The following is a 20,157-nucleotide window of genomic DNA, read 5'->3' as shown; positions in this document are numbered from 1 at the left end:
AGGATTTACCAGCACAGCTTAGTTCTTTTGAAAACCATGAGCAGGTAAAAGCTATGAGCTGAGCAAATCAATTTTATGGAAACTGCTTAATAAATTTATTTTTTTTCTCACCATTTTTGTAAAGAACCCAGTAAAATAAAATCAAATGAATATACTGTAAAGCCAGTGATATAAATTTCCAGTTCTTTATACTGGGGTAATGGATTTAAAGACTAATAAGTATTTTCTGGACTAAAGATATGTTTATTTTAAAGAGGTGCACTTTGAACCACGGAATTGGTATTTGATTAGATATATTGGTATGACCAACACATTGGTGTTTAATAACAGAGTGCTCCAGATAAAAGAAGTATGGCACATGTCCCTATGCTATCACTGTTGTAGTTACTAGAATATAATAGGAATTACTGTAATTTTTTTTTAAAATTCTAATTTCCCACAGGCTAATTCCTCTTACAAGTGTAATTTGATTTGCTTACAGAGGCATTGGGGGGTCTGATGGTAGGGAGGATGTTTCCAACAGGCTAAAATAGTCTTTCTGTGTTCAAAAAACATTTTCCCATTTTTCAGGTGAGGCTTCCCTGGCTGAGCAGAGTGCCAGCATGGTGCTGGGAGAGACAAGGCATTTCTTTTTAAGCAGCTGCTGTTGCATTCTTTATGCAGGAGGGTAGAATGGAAAAACATCAAAGGTGTTGGCACAGCTGCTGTCTTTCCATCCCTTCCTCTTCCAGGTGTAAAATTCTGGAATGAACTTGGCTTGGACTAATGAACCAAAAACAAAAACCTGCTTTCCCTTTCTGTGCTCCCGCATACACGGTGGAAAGAAATAACCGTTCAAGGCTATTTCCTCAGGTTTTTAATGCCCTTGTTATTTACTCCCTCCAAAAATATTTAAGGTGCAATTAGTAATGCTGAAAACTAAGCTGGGATGTTGATGTTCAGCTGGAAAATATTGAGTTACCTTTTAATCCTTTCATTTCCATCTAATTAATTCAGGGTTAAAGCCTTGCATGCATGAGGAGCAGTGTGGTGGGATGCATTGTAAAGTACCCTAATAACTGAAAACATTACACATGTCCTTGTTAGGCTCTTCTGCATCCAGAAATCACTTCAAATAAATAAACTGTGAGTTTGAGAGACAATAAGTTTTATGATACATGATATTAACCAGTGAGGGCATATTCCCACCTATCAGGTTGTCCATAGAGAAGGATTTTTATCACCACCTAACCTACTCCCTTGAAAAACATCTGACATCCCTTTGCCAATGCCACCAGGGGTTCCTGTGCGTGCAAACTTCCCGTCCTTATTACTTAATTCATGTAATGTTCTTCAATTTTTTTTGTTGTTGTTGTTTTTGCTTGTGTTGACACTGTCTGCAGCTTGGACAACAGGAGATGCTGAACCAGAAAGGCCTCTAACAACAGGTAATTTTAAAATTATATAAAAGTGCACATTTTTTATAGAATTGGCATTGCTAAATATTATCTCCAGGCTGATGCTTGCATCTGAGAACTATTCTAGCTTAGTTGTAGCCAATGCAGCCAACCCACCAGCTTAGTCAGGGGCTCAGTGTCCTTCAGACTGGGCTCCCATGTCTGAATGCACCCATACAGAATCTATATGGTAGTACACACATGCACTTAAAATGCAGTATATAAGTGAATGTGTGTCCTTCTTCTCAGAGAAGGAATGAGAGCCATCACTGCAATGAAAAGCTTAATTAAGTCAGTCCTTGGGCTAAAACCTTGGGATCACAATGCCACGTTAAAAACAGAGCCTGTGTAAATGCAGCAGTTTCTGAGTATCTGAAAGCCCAGAGCAAAGTTATCCACAGTTTGCACAGACAAATTTTGACTGAAGGCATATTTGCAGACCATTTTCCAATGACCTATACAGAGACAGAGCAACACTCACATGAAATGCCCTTATTAATTTGGATTATGTTTATCAATTTTGATATGTTTGGTGCTGTCACCTGATCACAGAAGCACTAGGAAGGAGATCACCTTTCCCCGGGTGTCAGAGCCCTGTCCTACGGGACGCCCTCGATCTCTTAGTGCCACCTGGAGGCTTTCCATCAGCTGTACAGGAGCCTTAGCAAGGAAAACCCTTCTTTGACCGAGTTACTGACTCCAGCGGCAGTCAGCAGCACGGTATTGATGAAATCAGTGCTGTTGGGAGCGGAAGGGAATGAGAAAAGCTTAGATGCAGTGGGACCGTGAGCAGAACCTGTGACAGGGAGCTTTTGGATATGCAGCCTCCCTTGTCACTGGCCTCGCTCTGACCATCTCCCCAGATATTTCGTGTCACCTTCATTTCTGTTAGGATTTTTGTCCTTCTTTGGTTTGGAAAAAGGGAGGGAGAGGCAGTTGTTCATAGCCTATTCTCATGCCATCAGCTTCTGATCAGATCAGGTGAAACCAGCAGAGAGAATCAGAGAATTGTTTAAGTTTGAAAACACCTCTTGGATCATGGAGTCCAGCCAGTAACCCTGCACTGCCAAGCCCACCACTAAGGATGGCCCACACATTTACACCTATACATCTTTTACATATCTTTTAAATCCCTTCAGGGACAGTGACCCCACCGCTGCCCTGGACAGCCTGTTCCAGGGCTTGACAACCTTTTCCATGATTACATTTTCCCTGATCTCCAATCTAAACCTCCCCTGGCTCAACTTGAGGCTATTTCCTCTTGTCCTATCACTTGTTACTTCGGAGAACGGACTGACCCCCACCTGGCTACAATCTCCTCCCAGGTAGTTACAGAGAGAAATAAGGTCCCCCTCCTGAGCCTTCTCTTCTCTAGGCTGAGCTCCTCCATGTCCCTTGGGTGGATCCCATCCACCCCCATAGATTTGTGGGTGTCTCTGACAATTACCTCTTGGATTTTGGGGGCTTCATTCTGCTCCCCATCCCTGTCTTCCAGCTCAGGGAGCTGGGTACCCTGAGAAAACTGGTCTGACTTCAAGGGCATTTGGCACTCTCTGGGCCAGTTGCAGGTTTTTGGTGGGTTCACAAAGAGATTTGATGGTTAATGGAAGGAAAAACTTCTGTGATTTACTAAAATAAAAAGAAATCTCCTAGATCTAAAATTTGTTGGCCACTAATTCCTGGGGACTGAAACAGGGTTTGAGGAAGTTTCGTATCATATTTGTCTTTTTGGCCTTCACATATGGTATCATCTATGTTTTTTCTTCTCTAGAAGAAGCACTACATCCCCTGACAACACCTGACCCCATGAGTTGTAAGTAGAATTTACCAGATTATTACTTCACATGATAGTGATAGCTTTATGTTTTTACCATAGTATTTATTCTTGGGAACAAATTATTATGATGAAAAAGCTCATGCTCGCCCTATGGTGGGGCCAGGGATGTATGCAAGAAGTAAATTATCCGGGAGCCAGGAACTCAGGGATGGCTCTGCCCTCCAGCAACCAACCTCCTTGCTAGAAATAAAAAGATCTATCACTTGTGCCCTTCACTGGGAACGTGACTCGCTGGGGAAAGGGTAGAGAGCACTGACAGTTTCCAGAAAATTTGTCCTAATTCATTTACTCTCTTTGTGTTTTTCTCCCTGCTTGTTCTCCTCCACAGTTCCAGTTCCAGATGACGGTGAGTGTGTCTGCCAAGGCCCTTCTGGTGGCCCAGGGCATGGGGATGGGACCTGCTGCTGGCCCAACCTGTCTGTCCCTCAGCACGGGAGGCCAAGCAGGGGCTGCCAGCCCTGAGCTGTGCTGTGGGTGCAGATGGGTGCCCAGAGAGGACATGGGAGCCTGTGCTCTCCTGTCCAATGCCACTGCCTGAGCCCAGAGCACTGCTGGCCTGACACAGGGGTTTGTGTCTCTCCAAGAGCCGTGGCCGAGGTCGAGGCTGAGGCTGAGTGGTGGGCCGAACCGCTGCGCAGGCAACGTGGAAATCCAGTTCCTTGGAAGCTGGGAGAAGGTGTGTGGGTACCTGTGGAACATGGAAGATGCTGAGGTTGTGTGCAGGCAGCTTGGCTGCGGATCACCCCTTGGAGTGATGCACGATTTCCCTTCGAGCGACTCATACCCGTACTTCATCACGGAGGTGAATTGTGCAGGGTATGAAGACAATTTGTTGCAGTGCCCCTACAGCTACCAGTACTATGTCTGTCATCATGGAGATGCTTCTGTCATATGCTCAGGTGGGTTTTTGTGTTTTGGGGGCAGTTTCCTGAAGAAAACCCACGTGGTGTTTGTGTGAGGCTGGGCAAAGCCTGTCCAACCCTTCCTCTGTGCTCTGCAGGGCAGCAGAGGGTCATAGGTCCACATCCCTGATGCAGGGGCCTGTGTTTCAGAGGGAGCACTCTTCTGCACTTGTAGACTGTGCTCAGGATGTCTGGGATTTTGCAGACTGCTCCTGTGCAGACTGAGGAGGATGATGGGTTTTAGCCAGGCCATCCTCCCCATGGATCCCTTCATAGCTCTCCATGAGATTATAGTACATACTCCGAGAGGAGATGAGGAATCTGAGTGCCTCACACCTTCTGGTTTTCTCTCTTTGCAGACTCAGGACTAACAGTGCCTCGACGAGCAGGTAACCAGAGATTTCTATTTATATACTACTTTTCCGTGGGTTGTTCTGCCTCTGGGACGCTCTGTGTTCATCAGAGCAGAAGACCCAAATGTGGGCTGCACTTACAGACCCAGGGTAACATCCCTGATGCTCAGGATGATGTGGGATTGCTTGGGATCCTTTGTGACTGAGCAACCACTTCTTCAGGGGAAGAGGTTTTGCACTGGTCTTCATGGTGCCACAGTGGGGATGCCCTCGAGCAGGTGGTGGGGCAGATGACACTGCAGCTGCTCAGTCCTGCCTCATTACAGTGCCCACTGTGGCTTTCAGGTTTTACTGTCCTGGGGTTCCCCTTGGATAGGGGGGTCTCCCAGCAGGATGATCCTCTTAGGCAAAGAACTGCACTCTCACTTGCTGCTCTCTCCCTGCAGTGAGAGCTATCTTCAGCGTGACAACCCCCATGCCATGGACCACAGGTATGTCCAGAGGGGTTATGGGGTCCGACTAGCTTCTCCCTTCAGTTATGGATCACAGAATAACAGGATGGTTGAGGTTGGAAGGGACATCTGGAGTAATGGGGTCCTAAGCCCTGGCTAAAGCAGGGTTGCCTGGAGCTGATTGCTCAAGGCCATGATCAGGTGGCTTTTGGCTATCTCCTAGGATGGAGAGTCCACCACCTCTGTGGGCAACCTGTGCCTGTGCTTAGTCACACTCCCAGTGAAAAAGTGTTTCCTGATGTTCAGAAGGAACCTTCTGTGTTTCACTTTGTGCCATGAGCTCTTGTCCCCTCTCTGGGCAGCACTGGAAGGACCCTGGCTTTAGGACAGGGCTGACTGCCACCTGGGTTTTACTCGTGGACAAAATGCTGCTCACTCACCTGCTGAGTTCTCCCCGCAGCACCCCACAGTTCCAGCTCCATGTACCCCAGTGTCATTGACCACATTTAGGTCCAGAGGGGTTAAGGGGTCTGCTTATCTCCTGGCCCAGGTGTCCTGTTGGATGGCCAACCCCAGAGATTGGGGTTTCTGCACAGGCCGAGCACAAACCATGCTCTGGTTGGGGGGACACCAGGATGATGCTTTGGGGTGGTGGCCCATGCCCAGGAGGGAGGGTCTGTGTGGGGCTGTGGCAGAGCCTCCTTGGTGGGGCCTTTCTCTGAGGGCTCCAGGCGATGGGATGCCAAGAGGTCTCTGCTCCTCTCCGCAGGGACAGGCTCCTGTGGTGGCTTACTGCAGGGTCTGTGGGGCTCCATCGAGAGCCCGGGCTACCCCAACTCCTACCCCAACAACGCCCACTGCGTGTGGCACATTCGGCTGTGGGACCCGGCCCGCAGAGTGGAGCTCCGCTTTTCGGATGTGGAGTGAGTCCTGGCCAGGGGGGGCTGGCTGTGGGCTCAGGGGCAGCTTTGTGCCCACTGTGGGGCCTTGGCTGCTGTGCCCGAGCCCTGGGGTGAGGCGGGGATGGGCTGGGGTGGCTGGGCCCTGCAGCTCCAGCCGGGGATCAGGGCTCGTGCCGGGAGGCGGCACAGCCTGCGGTGCCCACACAGCCCCCTGTCCCCACCAGGCTGGAAGGCAGCAACTGCTCCTACGATGCCATCGAGGTGTTCGACGGCGGGCCCCTCGGGGGGCCGCTCCTGGGCACTGTTTGCACCAACACCTCTCGAGTCTTCACATCCTCCGGGCACCAGCTCTCCGTCCTGTTTCGCAGTGACTTCAGCATCACCAGGAGAGGTTTCCTGGCCTACTACTCCTCATTTCTTGCCTTCAACAGCACTGCAGGTAAGACCTGAGCTCTCCTTCACTTTTGGCAGGGCAGAAGATGAGAGTCTCTCTTAAAGGGCTTCTGATGGCTCCTGACACCTGTGGGCATCCAGACCTCATGGGCCAACTGATGGGCATCGTTGCTCAGGGGCGTCTTTTTGGACAGCACGACCATGAGGCTGCTGCCAGACACTGTTTCTTTGCCTGGTGGGCAGGGATGGGGCTTTCTCCACCTCCCCGAGTGCTCCCACTGAGCCATCCTCTGTTTTTTGGGCCTATACTGAAGGCAGAGCAGTTACTCGGTCCTGGCACTCTCATTGCTGCAGAGACCAATGCTCCTGCTCATGCTTAACCACTTGTTTTCCCAAACCCAAGAGGGCTGATGCGCTCAGATGCAGTGCAGTGAACTCCTTGTGGCAGCTGTGTGGAGGAGCAAGTGTGACTGCTGCTCTCTGTCTGCAGCACCAGCAGCTCCAGCTCCACTCCCCCCTGTGTCACTGAGCTCAGGTGGGGCAGCAGGGCTGGAGGAGTCTGGCACCTCCTCTCCCTCCTGAGTGTCACAGAGGATGACTGTGGATTGCTCTTGCTGGGTCCCACCAGGTGACAGTGTTGACTGTGGGGTTTGTGTTCCTGTATCCCTGGATTTGCTCTGGGGAGGGATGACCTGCCCTGGGCTCCTGGTCTTGGGTAAAATGCTGTGCTCTCACTTGCTGTTCTCTCCCTACAGCATGAAGTAGTTCCAACTGGACTCCCCCTATGTCGCTGAGCATCATTAAGTGTAGAGGGGTTTGGGGGTCTGGTTATCTCTTGACCTTACTCAGAGTCACACAGTCACAGAATGACTGAGTTTGGAAGGGACCTCTGGAAGTCATCCAGCTCAACAGCCCCTGCTAACCCATTGCTGGCTCCATCTGAACTTGGTGCTCACCAAGACCTATTCTGGAGAGTTGTCTCCCAGATGGGTGGCCCTCAGTGCCTGTTGGTGTGTGGGGTTGTTCTTTCCCAGGAGCAGCACTTGGCACCTGTCCTTATTGTCCTGCATGATGTTCCTGCCAGACCATTTCTCCAGCCTGTTGAGGTCCCTCTGGATGGCAGCAGGACCCTCTGATTGACCAACCACTCTTCCCAGTTTGGTGTCATGAGCAAACTTGTTGAGAGTCTGCTCTGTCCCATCACCCAACAATTAACAATCAAGAAAGTTGATGGAGGCCCTGCTGATGGGAGCTCTTGCACATGCAGAACACAAGCTGCACTCTGGGCAGGGATGGAGAGGGAAGGTTTGGAGGTGCAGCCACACAGGGACTGGCCATGATCCAGGTGGTGACTGTGGCTTCTGTGTTTCAGTGTCCCTTTAGGGGTGGGGTCACTCCCAGACGAACTGATCCTTTTAGGCAAAATGCTGAGTGTTCACCTGCTGCTTTCTCCCTACAGAACCAGGTAATTCCAGCTGGGTGACCACAGGGACATGGACCTCAGGTAGGTTCAGAGGACTGGGGGCAGGAGTAGTCCGACCCCTGGGGTTATGGATCACATAAATCACAGGAGGATTAATGTTGGAAAGAATTTCCAGAGGTCATCTGATCCAGTCCACCTACTAAAACCAGGTCCCCCAAAGCTTGATGCCTAGGAGTGTGTCCAGGAGTCTTTTGGCTGTATCCAACATGGAGAGTCCACCACCTCTGTGGGCAACCTGTGCCTGTGCTCAGTCACCCTCCCACTGAAAAAGTGTCTCCTGATGTTCAGAAGGAACCTTCTGTGCTTTAGTTTGTGCCATGAGCTCTTGTCCACTCTCTGGGCAGCACTGGAAGGACCCTGGCTTTAGGACAGGGTTGACTGCCAGCTGGGTTTTACTCTTAGGCAAAATGCTGCTCATTCACCTGCTGAGTTCTCCCTGCAGCACCCCATAGTTCCAGCTCCATCTCCTTCAGTGTCATTGACCACATTTAGGTCCAGAGGGGTTAAGGGGTCTGCTTATCTCCTGCCCCAGGTGTCCTGTTGGATGGCCAACCCCAGAGATTGGGGTTACTGCACAGGCCGAGCACAAGCTGTGCTCTGGTTGGGGGGACACCAGGATGATGCTTTGGGGTGGTGGCCCATGCCCAGGAGGGAGGGTCTGTGTGGGGCTGTGGCAGAGCCTCCTTGGTGGGGCCTTTCTCTGAGGGCTCCAGGCGATGGGATGCCAAGAGGTCTCTACTCCTCTCCACAGGGACAGGCTCCTGTGGTGGCTTACTGCAGGGTCTGTGGGGCTCCATCGAGAGCCCGGGCTAACCCCCAACTCCTACCCCAACAACGCCACTGCGTGTGGCACATTCGGCTGCGGACCCGGCCCGCAGAGTGGAAGCTCCGCTTTTTCGGATGTGGAAGTGAGTCCTGGCAGGGGGGCTTGGCTGTGGTCAGGGGGCGTGCCCACTGCGGGGCCTTGGCTGCTGTGCCCGAGCCCTGGGCCGAGGCGGGGATGGGCTGGGGTGGCTGGGCCCTGCAGCTCCAGCCGGGGATCAGGGCTCGTGCCGGGAGGCGGCACAGCCTGCGGTGCCCACACAGCCCCCTGTCCCCACCAGGCTGGAAGGCAGCAACTGCTCCTACGATGCCATCGAGGTGTTCGACGGCGGGCCCCTCGGGGGGCCGCTCCTGGGCACTGTTTGCACCAACACCTCTCGAGTCTTCACATCCTCCGGGCACCAGCTCTCCGTCCTGTTTCGCAGTGACTTCAGCATCACCAGGAGAGGTTTCCTGGCCTACTACTCCTCATTTCTTGCCTTCAACAGCACTGCAGGTAAGACCTGAGCTCTCCTTCACTTTTGGCAGGGCAGAAGATGAGAGTCTCTCTTAAAGGGCTTCTGATGGCTCCTGACACCTGTGGGCATCCAGACCTCATGGGCCAACTGATGGGCATCGTTGCTCAGGGGCGTCTTTTTGGACAGCACGACCATGAGGCTGCTGCCAGACACTGTTTCTTTGCCTGGTGGGCAGGGATGGGGCTTTCTCCACCTCCCCCAGTGCTGCCACTGAGCCATCCTCTGTTTTTTGGGCCTATACTGAAGGCAGAGGAGTTACTTGGTCCTGGCACTCTCATTGCTGTAGAGACCAATGCTCCTGCTCATGCTTAACCACTTGTTTTCCCAAACCCAAGAGGGCTGATGCACTCAGATGCAGTGCAGTGAACTCCTTGTGGCAGCTGTGTGGAGGAGCAAGTGTGACTGCTGCTCTCTGTCTGCAGCACCAGCAGCTCCAGCTCCACTCCCCCCTGTGTCACTGAGCTCAGGTGGGGCAGCAGGGCTGGAGGAGTCTGGCACCTCCTCTCCCTCCTGAGTGTCACAGAGGATGACTGTGGATTGCTCTTGCTGGGTCCCACCAGGTGACAGTGTTGACTGTGGGGTTTGTGTTCCTGTATCCCTGGATTTGCTCTGGGGAGGGATGACCTGCCCTGGGCTCCTGGTCTTGGGTAAAATGCTGTGCTCTCACTTGCTGTTCTCTCCCTACAGCATGAAGTAGTTCCAACTGGACTCCCCCTATGTCGCTGAGCATCATTAAGTGTAGAGGGGTTTGGGGGTCTGGTTATCTCTTGACCTTACTCAGAGTCACACAGTCACAGAATGGCTGAGTTTGGAAGGGACCTCTGGAAGTCATCCAGCTCAACAGCCCCTGCTAACCCATTGCTGGCTCCATCTGAACTTGGTGCTCACCAAGACCTATTCTGGAGAGTTGTCTCCCAGATGGGTGGCCCTCAGTGCCTGTTGGTGTGTGGGGTTGTTCTTTCCCAGGAGCAGCACTTGGCACCTGTCCTTATTGTCCTGCATGATGTTCCTGTCAGGCCATTTCTCCAGCCTGTTGAGGTCCCTCTGGATGGCAGCAGGACCCTCTGATTGACCAACCACTCTTCCCAGTTTGGTGTCATGAGCAAACTTGTTGAGAGTCTGCTCTGTCCCATCACCCAACAATTAACAATCAAGAAAGATGATGGAGGCCCTGCTGATGGGAGCTCTTGCACATGCAGAACACAAGCTGCACTCTGGGCTGGTGGGATGGAGAGGGAAGGCTTGGAGGTGCAGCCACACAGGGACCGGCCATGATCCAGGTGGTGACTGTGGCTTCTGTGTTTCAGTGTCCCTTTAGGGGTGGGGTCACTCCCAGACGAACTGATCCTTTTAGGCAAAATGCTGAGTGTTCACCTGCTGCTTTCTCCCTCCAGATCCAGGTAATTCCAGCTGGGTGACCACAGGGACATGGACCTCAGGTAGGTTCAGAGGACTGGGGGCAGGAGTAGTCCGACCCCTGGGGTTATGGATCACATAAATCACAGGAGGATTAATGTTGGAAAGAATTTCCAGAGGTCATCTGATCCAGTCCACCTACTAAAGCCAGGTCCCCCAAAGCTTGATGCCTAGGAGTGTGTCCAGGAGTCTTTTGGCTGTATCCAACATGGAGAGTCCACCACCTCTGTGGGCAACCTGTGCCTGTGCTCAGTCACCCTCCCACTGAAAAAGTGTCTCCTGATGTTCAGAAGGAACCTTCTGTGCTTTAGTTTGTGCCATGAGCTCTTGTCCACTCTCTGGGCAGCACTGGAAGGACCCTGGCTTTAGGACAGGGTTGACTGCCAGCTGGGTTTTACTCTTAGGCAAAATGCTGCTCATTCACCTGCTGAGTTCTCCCTGCAGCACCCCATAGTTCCAGCTCCATCTCCTTCAGTGTCATTGACCACATTTAGGTCCAGAGGGGTTAAGGGGTCTGCTTATCTCCTGCCCCAGGTGTCCTGTTGGATGGCCAACCCCAGAGATTGGGGTTACTGCACAGGCCGAGCACAAGCTGTGCTCTGGTTGGGGGGACACCAGGATGATGCTTTGGGGTGGTGGCCCATGCCCAGGAGGGAGGGTCTGTGTGGGGCTGTGGCAGAGCCTCCTTGGTGGGGCCTTTCTCTGAGGGCTCCAGGCGATGGGATGCCAAGAGGTCTCTGCTCCTCTCCACAGGGACAGGCTCCTGTGGTGGCTTACTGCAGGGTCTGTGGGGCTCCATCGAGAGCCCGGGCTACCCCTACTCCTACCCCAACAACGCCCACTGCGTGTGGCACATTCGGCTGTGGGACCCGACCCGCAGAGTGGAGCTCCGCTTTTCGGATGTGGAGTGAGTCCTGGGCAGGGGGGGCTGGCTGTGGGCTCAGGGGCGGCTTCGTGCCCACTGCGGGGCCTTGGCTGCTGTGCCCGAGCCCTGGGGCGAGATGGGGATGGGCTGGGGTGGCTGGGCCCTGCAGCTCCAGCCGGGGATCAGGGCTCGTGCCGGGAGGCGGCACAGCCTGCGGTGCCCACACAGCCCCCTGTCCCCGCCAGGCTGGAAGGCAGCAACTGCTCCTACGATGCCATCGAGGTGTTCGACGGCGGGCCCCTCGGGGGGCCGCTCCTGGGCACTGTTTGCACCAACACCTCTCGAGTCTTCACATCCTCCGGGCACCAGCTCTCCGTCCTGTTTCGCAGTGACTTCAGCATCACCAGGAGAGGTTTCCTGGCCTACTACTCCTCATTTCTTGCCTTCAACAGCACTGCAGGTAAGACCTGAGCTCTCCTTCACTTTTGGCAGGGCAGAAGATGAGAGTCTCTCTTAAAGGGCTTCTGATGACTCCTGACACCTGTGGGCATCCAGACCTCATGGGCCAACTGATGGGCATCGTTGCTCAGGGGCGTCTTTTTGGACAGCACGACCATGAGGCTGCTGCCAGACACTGTTTCTTTGCCTGGTGGGCAGGGATGGGACTTTCTCCACCTCCCCCAGTGCTGCCACTGAGCCATCCTCTGTTTTTTGGGCCTATACTGAAGGCAGAGGAGTTACTTGGTCCTGGCACTCTCATTGCTGTAGAGACCAATGCTCCTGCTCATGCTTAACCACTTGTTTTCCCAAACCCAAGAGGGCTGATGCACTCAGATGCAGTGCAGTGAACTCCTTGTGGCAGCTGTGTGGAGGAGCAAGTGTGACTGCTGCTCTCTGTCTGCAGCACCAGCAGCTCCAGCTCCACTCCCCCCGTGTCACTGAACTCAGGTGGGGCAGCAGGGCTGGTGGAGTCTGGCACCTCCTCTCCCTCCTGAGTGTCACAGAGGATGACTGTGGATTGCTCTTGCTGGGTCCCACCAGGTGACAGTGTTGACTGTGGGGTTTGTGTTCCTGTATCCCTGGATTTGCTCTGGGGAGGGATGACCTGCCCTGGGCTCCTGGTCTTGGGTAAAATGCTGTGCTCTCACTTGCTGTTCTCTCCCTACAGCATGAAGTAGTTCCAACTGGACTCCCCCTATGTCGCTGAGCATCATTAAGTGTAGAGGGGTTTGGGGGTCTGGTTATCTCTTGACCTTACTCAGAGTCACACAGTCACAGAATGACTGAGTTTGGAAGGGACCTCTGGAAGTCATCCAGCTCAACAGCCCCTGCTAACCCATTGCTGGCTCCATCTGAACTTGGTGCTCACCAAGACCTATTCTGGAGAGTTGTCTCCCAGATGGGTGGCCCTCAGTGCCTGTTGGTGTGTGGGGTTGTTCTTTCCCAGGAGCAGCACTTGGCACCTGTCCTTATTGTCCTGCATGATGTTCCTGCCAGACCATTTCTCCAGCCTGTTGAGGTCCCTCTGGATGGCAGCAGGACCCTCTGATTGACCAACCACTCTTCCCAGTTTGGTGTCATGAGCAAACTTGTTGAGAGTCTGCTCTGTCCCATCACCCAACAATTAACAATCAAGAAAGTTGATGGAGGCCCTGCTGATGGGAGCTCTTGCACATGCAGAACACAAGCTGCACTCTGGGCAGGGATGGAGAGGGAAGGTTTGGAGGTGCAGCCACACAGGGACTGGCCATGATCCAGGTGGTGACTGTGGCTTCTGTGTTTCAGTGTCCCTTTAGGGGTGGGGTCACTCCCAGACGAACTGATCCTTTTAGGCAAAATGCTGAGTGTTCACCTGCTGCTTTCTCCCTACAGAACCAGGTAATTCCAGCTGGGTGACCACAGGGACATGGACCTCAGGTAGGTTCAGAGGACTGGGGGCAGGAGTAGTCAGACCCCTGGGGTTATGGATCACATAAATCACAGGAGGATTAATGTTGGAAAGAATTTCCAGAGGTCATCTGATCCAGTCCACCTACTAAAGCCAGGTCCCCCAAAGCTTGCTGCCTAGGAGTGTGTCCAGGAGTCTTTTGGCTGTATCAAACACGGAGAGTCCATTACCTCTGTGGGCAACCTGTGCCTGTGCTCAGTCACCCTCCCACTGAAAAAGTGTCTCCTGATGTTCAAAAGGAACCTTCTGTGCTTTACTTTATGCCATGAGCTCTTGTCCCCTCTCTGGGCAGCACTGGAAGCAACCTGGTTTTAGGACAGGGCTGACTGCCAGCTGGGTTTTACTCGTGGACAAAATGCTGCTCACTCACCTGCTGAATTCTCCCCACAGCACCCCATAGTTCCAGCTCCATCTCCCCCAGTGTCATTGACCACATTTAGGTCCAGAGGGGTTAAGGGGTCTGCTTATCTCCTGCCCCAGCTGTCCTGTTGGATGGCCAACCCCAGAGATTGGGGTTTCTGCACAGGCTGAGCACAAGCCATGCTGTGGTTGGGGGGACACCAGGATGATGCTTTGGGGTGGTGGCCCATGCCCAGGAGGGAGGGTCTGTGTGGGGCTGTGGCAGAGCCTCCTTGGTGGGGCCTTTCTCTGAGGGCTCCAGGCGATGGGATGCCAAGAGGTCTCTGCTCCTCTCCGCAGGGACAGGCTCCTGTGGTGGCTTACTGCAGGGTCTGTGGGGCTCCATCGAGAGCCCGGGCTACCCCTACTCCTACCCCAACAACGCCCACTGCGTGTGGCACATTCGGCTGTGGGACCCGGCCCGCAGAGTGGAGCTCCGCTTTTCGGATGTGGAGTGAGTCCTGGGCAGGGGGGGCTGGCTGTGGGCTCAGGGGCGGCTTCGTGCCCACTGCGGGGCCTTGGCTGCTGTGCCCGAGCCCTGGGGCGAGATGGGGATGGGCTGGGGTGGCTGGGCCCTGCAGCTCCAGCCGGGGATCAGGGCTCGTGCCGGGAGGCGGCACAGCCTGCGGTGCCCACACAGCCCCCTGTCCCCGCCAGGCTGGAAGGCAGCAACTGCTCCTACGATGCCATCGAGGTGTTCGACGGCGGGCCCCTCGGGGGGCCGCTCCTGGGCACTGTTTGCACCAACACCTCTCGAGTCTTCACATCCTCCGGGCACCAGCTCTCCGTCCTGTTTCGCAGTGACTTCAGCATCACCAGGAGAGGTTTCCTGGCCTACTACTCCTCATTTCTTGCCTTCAACAGCACTGCAGGTAAGACCTGAGCTCTCCTTCAGCCTTTGACAGGGTAGAAGATGAAACTCTCTCTTAAAGAGCTTCTGATGGCTCCTGACACCTGTGGGCATCCAGACCCCATGGGCCAACTGATGGGCATCGTTGCTCAGGGGCGTCTTTTTGGACAGCACGACCATGAGGCTGCTGCCAGACACTGTTTCTTTGCCTGGTGGGCAGGGATGGGACTTTCTCCACCTCCCCCAGTGCTGCCACTGAGCCATCCTCTGTTTTTTGGGCCTATACTGAAGGCAGAGGAGTTACTTGGTCCTGGCACTCTCATTGCTGTAGAGACCAATGCTCCTGCTCATGCTTAACCACTTGTTTTCCCAAACCCAAGAGGGCTGATGCACTCAGATGCAGTGCAGTGAACTCCTTGTGGCAGCTGTGTGGAGGAGCAAGTGTGGCTGCTGCTCTCTGTCTGCAGCACCAGCAGCTCCAGCTCCACTCCCCCCTGTGTCACTGAGGTGGGGCAGCAGGGTTGGAGGGGTCTGGCCACCTCCTGTCCCTCCTGAGGGTCACAGAGTCCCAGGCTGGCTGAGGTTGCTCTTGCTGGGTCCCACCAGGTGACAGTGTTGACTGTGGGGTTTGTGTTCCTGTATCCCTGGATTTGCTCTGGGGAGGGATGACCTGCCCTGGTCTCCCGGTCTTGGGTGAAATGCTGTGCTCTCACTTGCTGCTCTCTCCCTACAGCACCAGGTACTTCCAACTGGACAACCACCGTGACACCAACCTCAGGTAGGTTCAGAGGACTTGTGGCAAGAGTAAATAGACCCCTCCATTTATGGTTCTCAGGCTGATTGGTGTTTGAGGGAATTTCTGGAGGTCATCTAGTCTAACCCACCTACTAAAGCCATGTCACCTGGAGCTGGCTGCCTAAGTCCATGTCCAGATGGCTTTTGGCTGTATCCAAGCATGGAGAGTTGACCACCTCTGAGGGCAACATGTGCATGTGCTCAGTCAGTCCCACAGTGAAACAGTGTCTCCTGATCTTCAGGCAGAACATACAAGGAACATCTGATGTGGGGTCCCCAGAGGAAAAGGGTCACGTTCACATCATGAACGTTGGACCAGTAGGAGAAGGGTCTTCAAAGTTTACTAGAAACTGAAAATAAAAATTGAAAGTCCCTTAGACCAGAGTAGGTGTCTTGTGCATTGTTTAGGTTAAAAGAAATAAACATGTATTTTGTTTTCTAATTTGGAATATAATTTAAAAGATGTTGTCCATTTACAGGCTTCTTTTTTCTAGGAATAGTTTGAGCTTGCACTTGAAAGTATCCTAGAAATCCTTGACTTCATTTTACTACTAGACTTTTTTTAGATCTTGATTCCCCTGACATTTGATTAAGCTGCAACTGATCTGTATACAAATCATACAATTTTTTGACTGTGGCATAAATTCTTCATGTTTATTTTGAAACAAAATTTGATCTTTTTCTTCCCCTTCCTTTTTGTCATTAGCAATTGTAATGGGGATGAACCAGGCTTAGCTGGGACTTTTTCTCTTTCAAGGAATAGCTGACCTCCTGACCTCCAGAAGTCCAACCTCAATAATTGTGCAGTTCTGTGTCAAATATCCAAAACCTGCTAGTGCAGACACTGAAAATCAGTGTTATTAAAGCTATTCAATGTGTTCAGCATCTCCTAACCTGTATTCAGATGTATATGAACATAATAAAAAGACCACAGAAGCTGGTAGAAGTCATTGCCTCTGAATTTTAGACATAAACTCCATTTAGCCATATTCCAAAAGCAACTTTAAATGGTGTATACATATCTTTTCCTTCTCATATTTTTCTCTGCAGAAGATTACTCTTGTGGTGGCTTGCTTTCCTCTTCATCTGGTAGATTTCAGAGTCCATTTTACCCCCAAAATTATCCAAACAATGCCAACTGTGTGTGGGAAATAGAAGTAAAGAGCAACTTCCTTGTCACACTTAGATTTGAAGATATTCAGTAAGTAAGAATTTATTACTTGGGAAGATGAAGGTATGGGACTGACAACTAGGACTTACTAAGCAAAGGCCTACTTGATTTCAAGGATCTTTTTCAAAGCTTTTAAGTACATCTGAGATAAGAAATGTGTTCTTTTTTGTTTGTTTAGTCAAAAATGTGGCTGGCACCTAATGAGACCTAAATTTCTGTCTCAAATATTTGATAGTCACATCAGTAAAATGCACTCTTCTGCTATAAACAGATAATCTGAGTGAAAAAAAAAAATAAAATTAAGCATTTAACAAAGTATTCATGTTTGCTCCCCAGAATGGAAGGTGGCAGATGCCTCTCTGACTACATAGAAGTTTATGACGGGCCCCTTCACACCTCTCCTCTCCTTGGGAAGTTCTGTTCTGGTTATTATCGCACATACACGTCCTCCTCAAACCTGATGACTGTCCGATTCCACAGCAACTCTCGATACACATACAGAGGGTTTCAGGCCTACTATTACTCCACTATAGCAGATTCAAGCACTAGTAAGTTCATCTTTAAAGCAGAAGTAAAAATTGCCTCTCAGTTATTTGCTAATTCACTGATTGTTAACATTGTTGTACCAATTTCACCCATTTCATGTTATTTTAAATTAGATCTGTAACATTTTCATACAGATTCAAGTATATAGTTTGGATTCTGAACTCCTTCAGTCATATCAGCTGCTTCTTCAAAAGATATTGTTAATTTAATTCACAACTTCCAGCCTTTTTTGGGACACTTCAGTGAGCTTGTAACATGTTTTCTTTACCATCCACCAGCACTGCTGTGTTTGCCAGACTACATGCATGTAGTTGTGAGCAGATACTTCCTTCAGTCCCATGGCTATTCTGTTTGGAATCTCACCCTGAATGACCCCCTTTGCACACCCAACATCACATCAGAGGCTGTTGTATTCGACATTCCCTACACTCGCTGCGGCACAGTCAGAGAGGTAGGAATGAATGTTCCAACAAAATGGGCAAATATTGGGAGGATATAATAATTCAAACAGAAGAATTAGCCTTGAAAACCAGCACAAACTGAAAACTATACTGAGGTCTGCAGGGACTGGAAGTGTCCTCTCCCTCTCCTCAGGCATAAGGTTTGTTAGGACTTTGTATTTCCTGCATCTGCTGCCAGGGCATTCCCTAATAGCCTGTTATTCATCTTTTGAGGAATAAGTTGTGGAAGAAAGAAAATATTTGGCATTTTCAAGGTTCCAGGCTAAATGTGATGGTTAAAAACGTCTCAAAGCTTTCATTAAATATGACCAATCATGTTTGAAGTCAGATTTTAGCTTAAATACTGTGCTGGACCTGAACCTTTACATCTATAATGTTTAAAGTATTTTACAGGTTATATTTAATTCAGTTATGTCTGCATTTAATGTGAATAGTTTTCTAGGCCAACCTTGTAGGCACTGTATATCACATGGAGATTACAGACTCTTATCTTGAGGACAGAAATTACTGGATTCAAACTTTTCCATGGTAGACTTTCTGGGAAATGATCTCTTTACTGTGTGCATTGCTGTAAGGATACAGCAAAGTTTGAAGGTACAATAGGGTACCTCACTACATGAATTAATTTTGCCTTTTATGCGCCAAACAGGGAAACAACAACACAATCACCTATTCCAACGTTATTAAAGGGTCCTCTTCCGGTTCTGTAATCACAAGAAACAGAAATCTTCACCTGCATGTCAACTGCAAGATGCTCGAGGACACGTGGGCACAAACGATGTACGTGGCGGACAACAATTTTGAAGTCAATGAAACTCAGTACAGCAGATACGATGTGAACCTCACGTTTTATGACTCTTCATACTTCTCACGGCCGGTGTACGACTCGCCATACTATGTCCATATCAACCAGAACTTGTTCCTTCAAGCCTACCTGCACAGCTCTGATCCAAACCTGGTGCTATTTCTGGACACGTGCGTGGCATCTCCAGCTCCTCATAACTCTACGGCAGTAACCTATGATATAATCAGGAATGGGTGAGCTCTTATGCATAACAATTGCAGATAGAACTGCCTTTGAACTCCTATATCTGTCCCATTTTTCCTTCCTTTCCCTTTCCCTTTCCCTTTCCCTTTCCCTTTCCCTTTCCCTTTCCCTTTCCCTTTCCCTTTCCCTTGCCTTTCCGCTTTCTTTCCCTTTCCTTTCCCTTTCCCTTTCCCTTTCCCTTTCCCTTTCCCTTTCCCTTTCCCTTTCCCTTTCCCTTTCCCTTTCCCTTTCCCTTTCCCTTTCCCTTTCCCTTTTATTTTTAAATTTTATTCATTTAGTGGAATAGTGTGAATATAGCATACATTAAGGTCAGTTTCTAATTAATAAACAGGGCATTTGGGGTTTACTGGGGAAAAGGGGATGGATTGACCCAAAATATACCACACATACCCCACAGCTTAAAATGACAAGTAAACTGAGTGGCTACGGCTGGTTCACCATGGATTGTTATTATCCAGGAGATAACAGTGACATACCTCAGATACGGTTAATTTACCTTCAAAATACTTACAAACACCATGTATCTGGACACACAACAGCCTGAGGGGGAAGTAACATGGTTTATTTCTGCCAAAGAAGGGCATTTTGTTTTTCCTGCTTGCAGGTTTCTAAACCCAGTTTCATTATGTTTAGAAATCACTTCTCACGTCGGGTGTTCTATTGCACGTAAATGACTGACTGCAGTGTGTATTCATGAGATTTTTTTTCTGCTTCTTTTCAGGTGTGCTCGAGATTCTACCTATGCTGCATATTATTCACCCCACAGACACATCCTGCGCTTTACATTCGCGGCCTTCCAGTTTGTTTGGGGCGACCCAGTGGTTTACCTGCGGTGTGAACTGGTGGTGTGCAGGGCCTATGACTACTCTTCCAGGTGCTACCAAGGCTGTATTAACAGGCCCAAGAGAGAGGCAAGCTCTGGCCTAGAAAGTGTGATTGTTATTGCTGGCCCAATACAGCTTCGGGAACCTGGTTCTGAGAATAGGAATGAACCTGAATCTAAATAAAACTGTCTCCTTTGACAGATAGATCTTTAAATGCCAACTGAATTCTGAAAGAAACTGTGTTGCTAGATTACCAGAAGCTCTAGAATAAACATTAGGAATATGCTTACTGATTCATGCCTGTTAATCCCACTTCACATCAGTCCTCTTCATCTCCATATAACAAAAATGCTGTTTCAGCAGTTCTGTGGGGAGTCAGTTTTGTGGTCTCTAAGCTTTTTGTTTGTTGTTTGCTGCCTTAATGGTAAAACTGAAATGTTTAATTTGCAGTTTAAGTTCTATAAACAGGTTCTATTAATATACACCTGAGCCTGGATATATGAGAGCGCAAGAAGTTGGTTAATCTTTAAGTCTGATCTAGAATGCCATTTTCTCCCCATTTTTTTTTTATGTGTTGGTGATAACAAGATGAAGGATCAAGTATAACTGAATTCTCTCATCTTTCCAAGCGCTGGACTGTTTTGTCATCCAGGAGAACATCAACTCCTGTTCTATCTCATGTTTCTCAAGCATCATTTATTATTGCTGTTGGCCCCTGGCAGAATCATAAAATAGC

General features: G+C 50.4%; 1 protein-coding gene across 1 annotated transcript; it reads left to right on the top strand.

The window, feature by feature from the left end:
- The first annotated feature begins 3,970 nt into the window (after positions 1-3,970).
- Positions 3,971-19,706, top strand: LOC115307677 (deleted in malignant brain tumors 1 protein-like). Its single transcript, XM_029961991.1, has 20 exons — positions 3,971-4,172; positions 4,535-4,564; positions 4,975-5,019; positions 5,750-5,903; positions 6,107-6,321; positions 7,735-7,779; positions 8,539-8,695; positions 8,862-9,076; positions 10,493-10,537; positions 11,268-11,421; positions 11,625-11,839; positions 13,252-13,296; positions 14,027-14,180; positions 14,384-14,598; positions 15,310-15,354; positions 16,422-16,572; positions 16,879-17,090; positions 17,367-17,539; positions 18,199-18,587; positions 19,319-19,706. Exons 1-20 carry the CDS (start codon positions 3,971-3,973, stop codon positions 19,602-19,604), a joined length of 3,147 nt encoding a protein of 1,048 aa, XP_029817851.1. The 3' UTR covers positions 19,605-19,706.
- The last annotated feature ends 451 nt before the right edge of the window (positions 19,707-20,157 follow it).

This window comes from Manacus vitellinus, unplaced genomic scaffold (assembly GCF_001715985.3).
Source record: "Manacus vitellinus isolate BGI_N305 unplaced genomic scaffold, ASM171598v3 scaffold_40_pilon, whole genome shotgun sequence".
NCBI classification, from domain to species: domain Eukaryota; kingdom Metazoa; phylum Chordata; class Aves; order Passeriformes; family Pipridae; genus Manacus; species Manacus vitellinus.
This window is presented reverse-complemented; position numbering and strand designations above follow the sequence as displayed.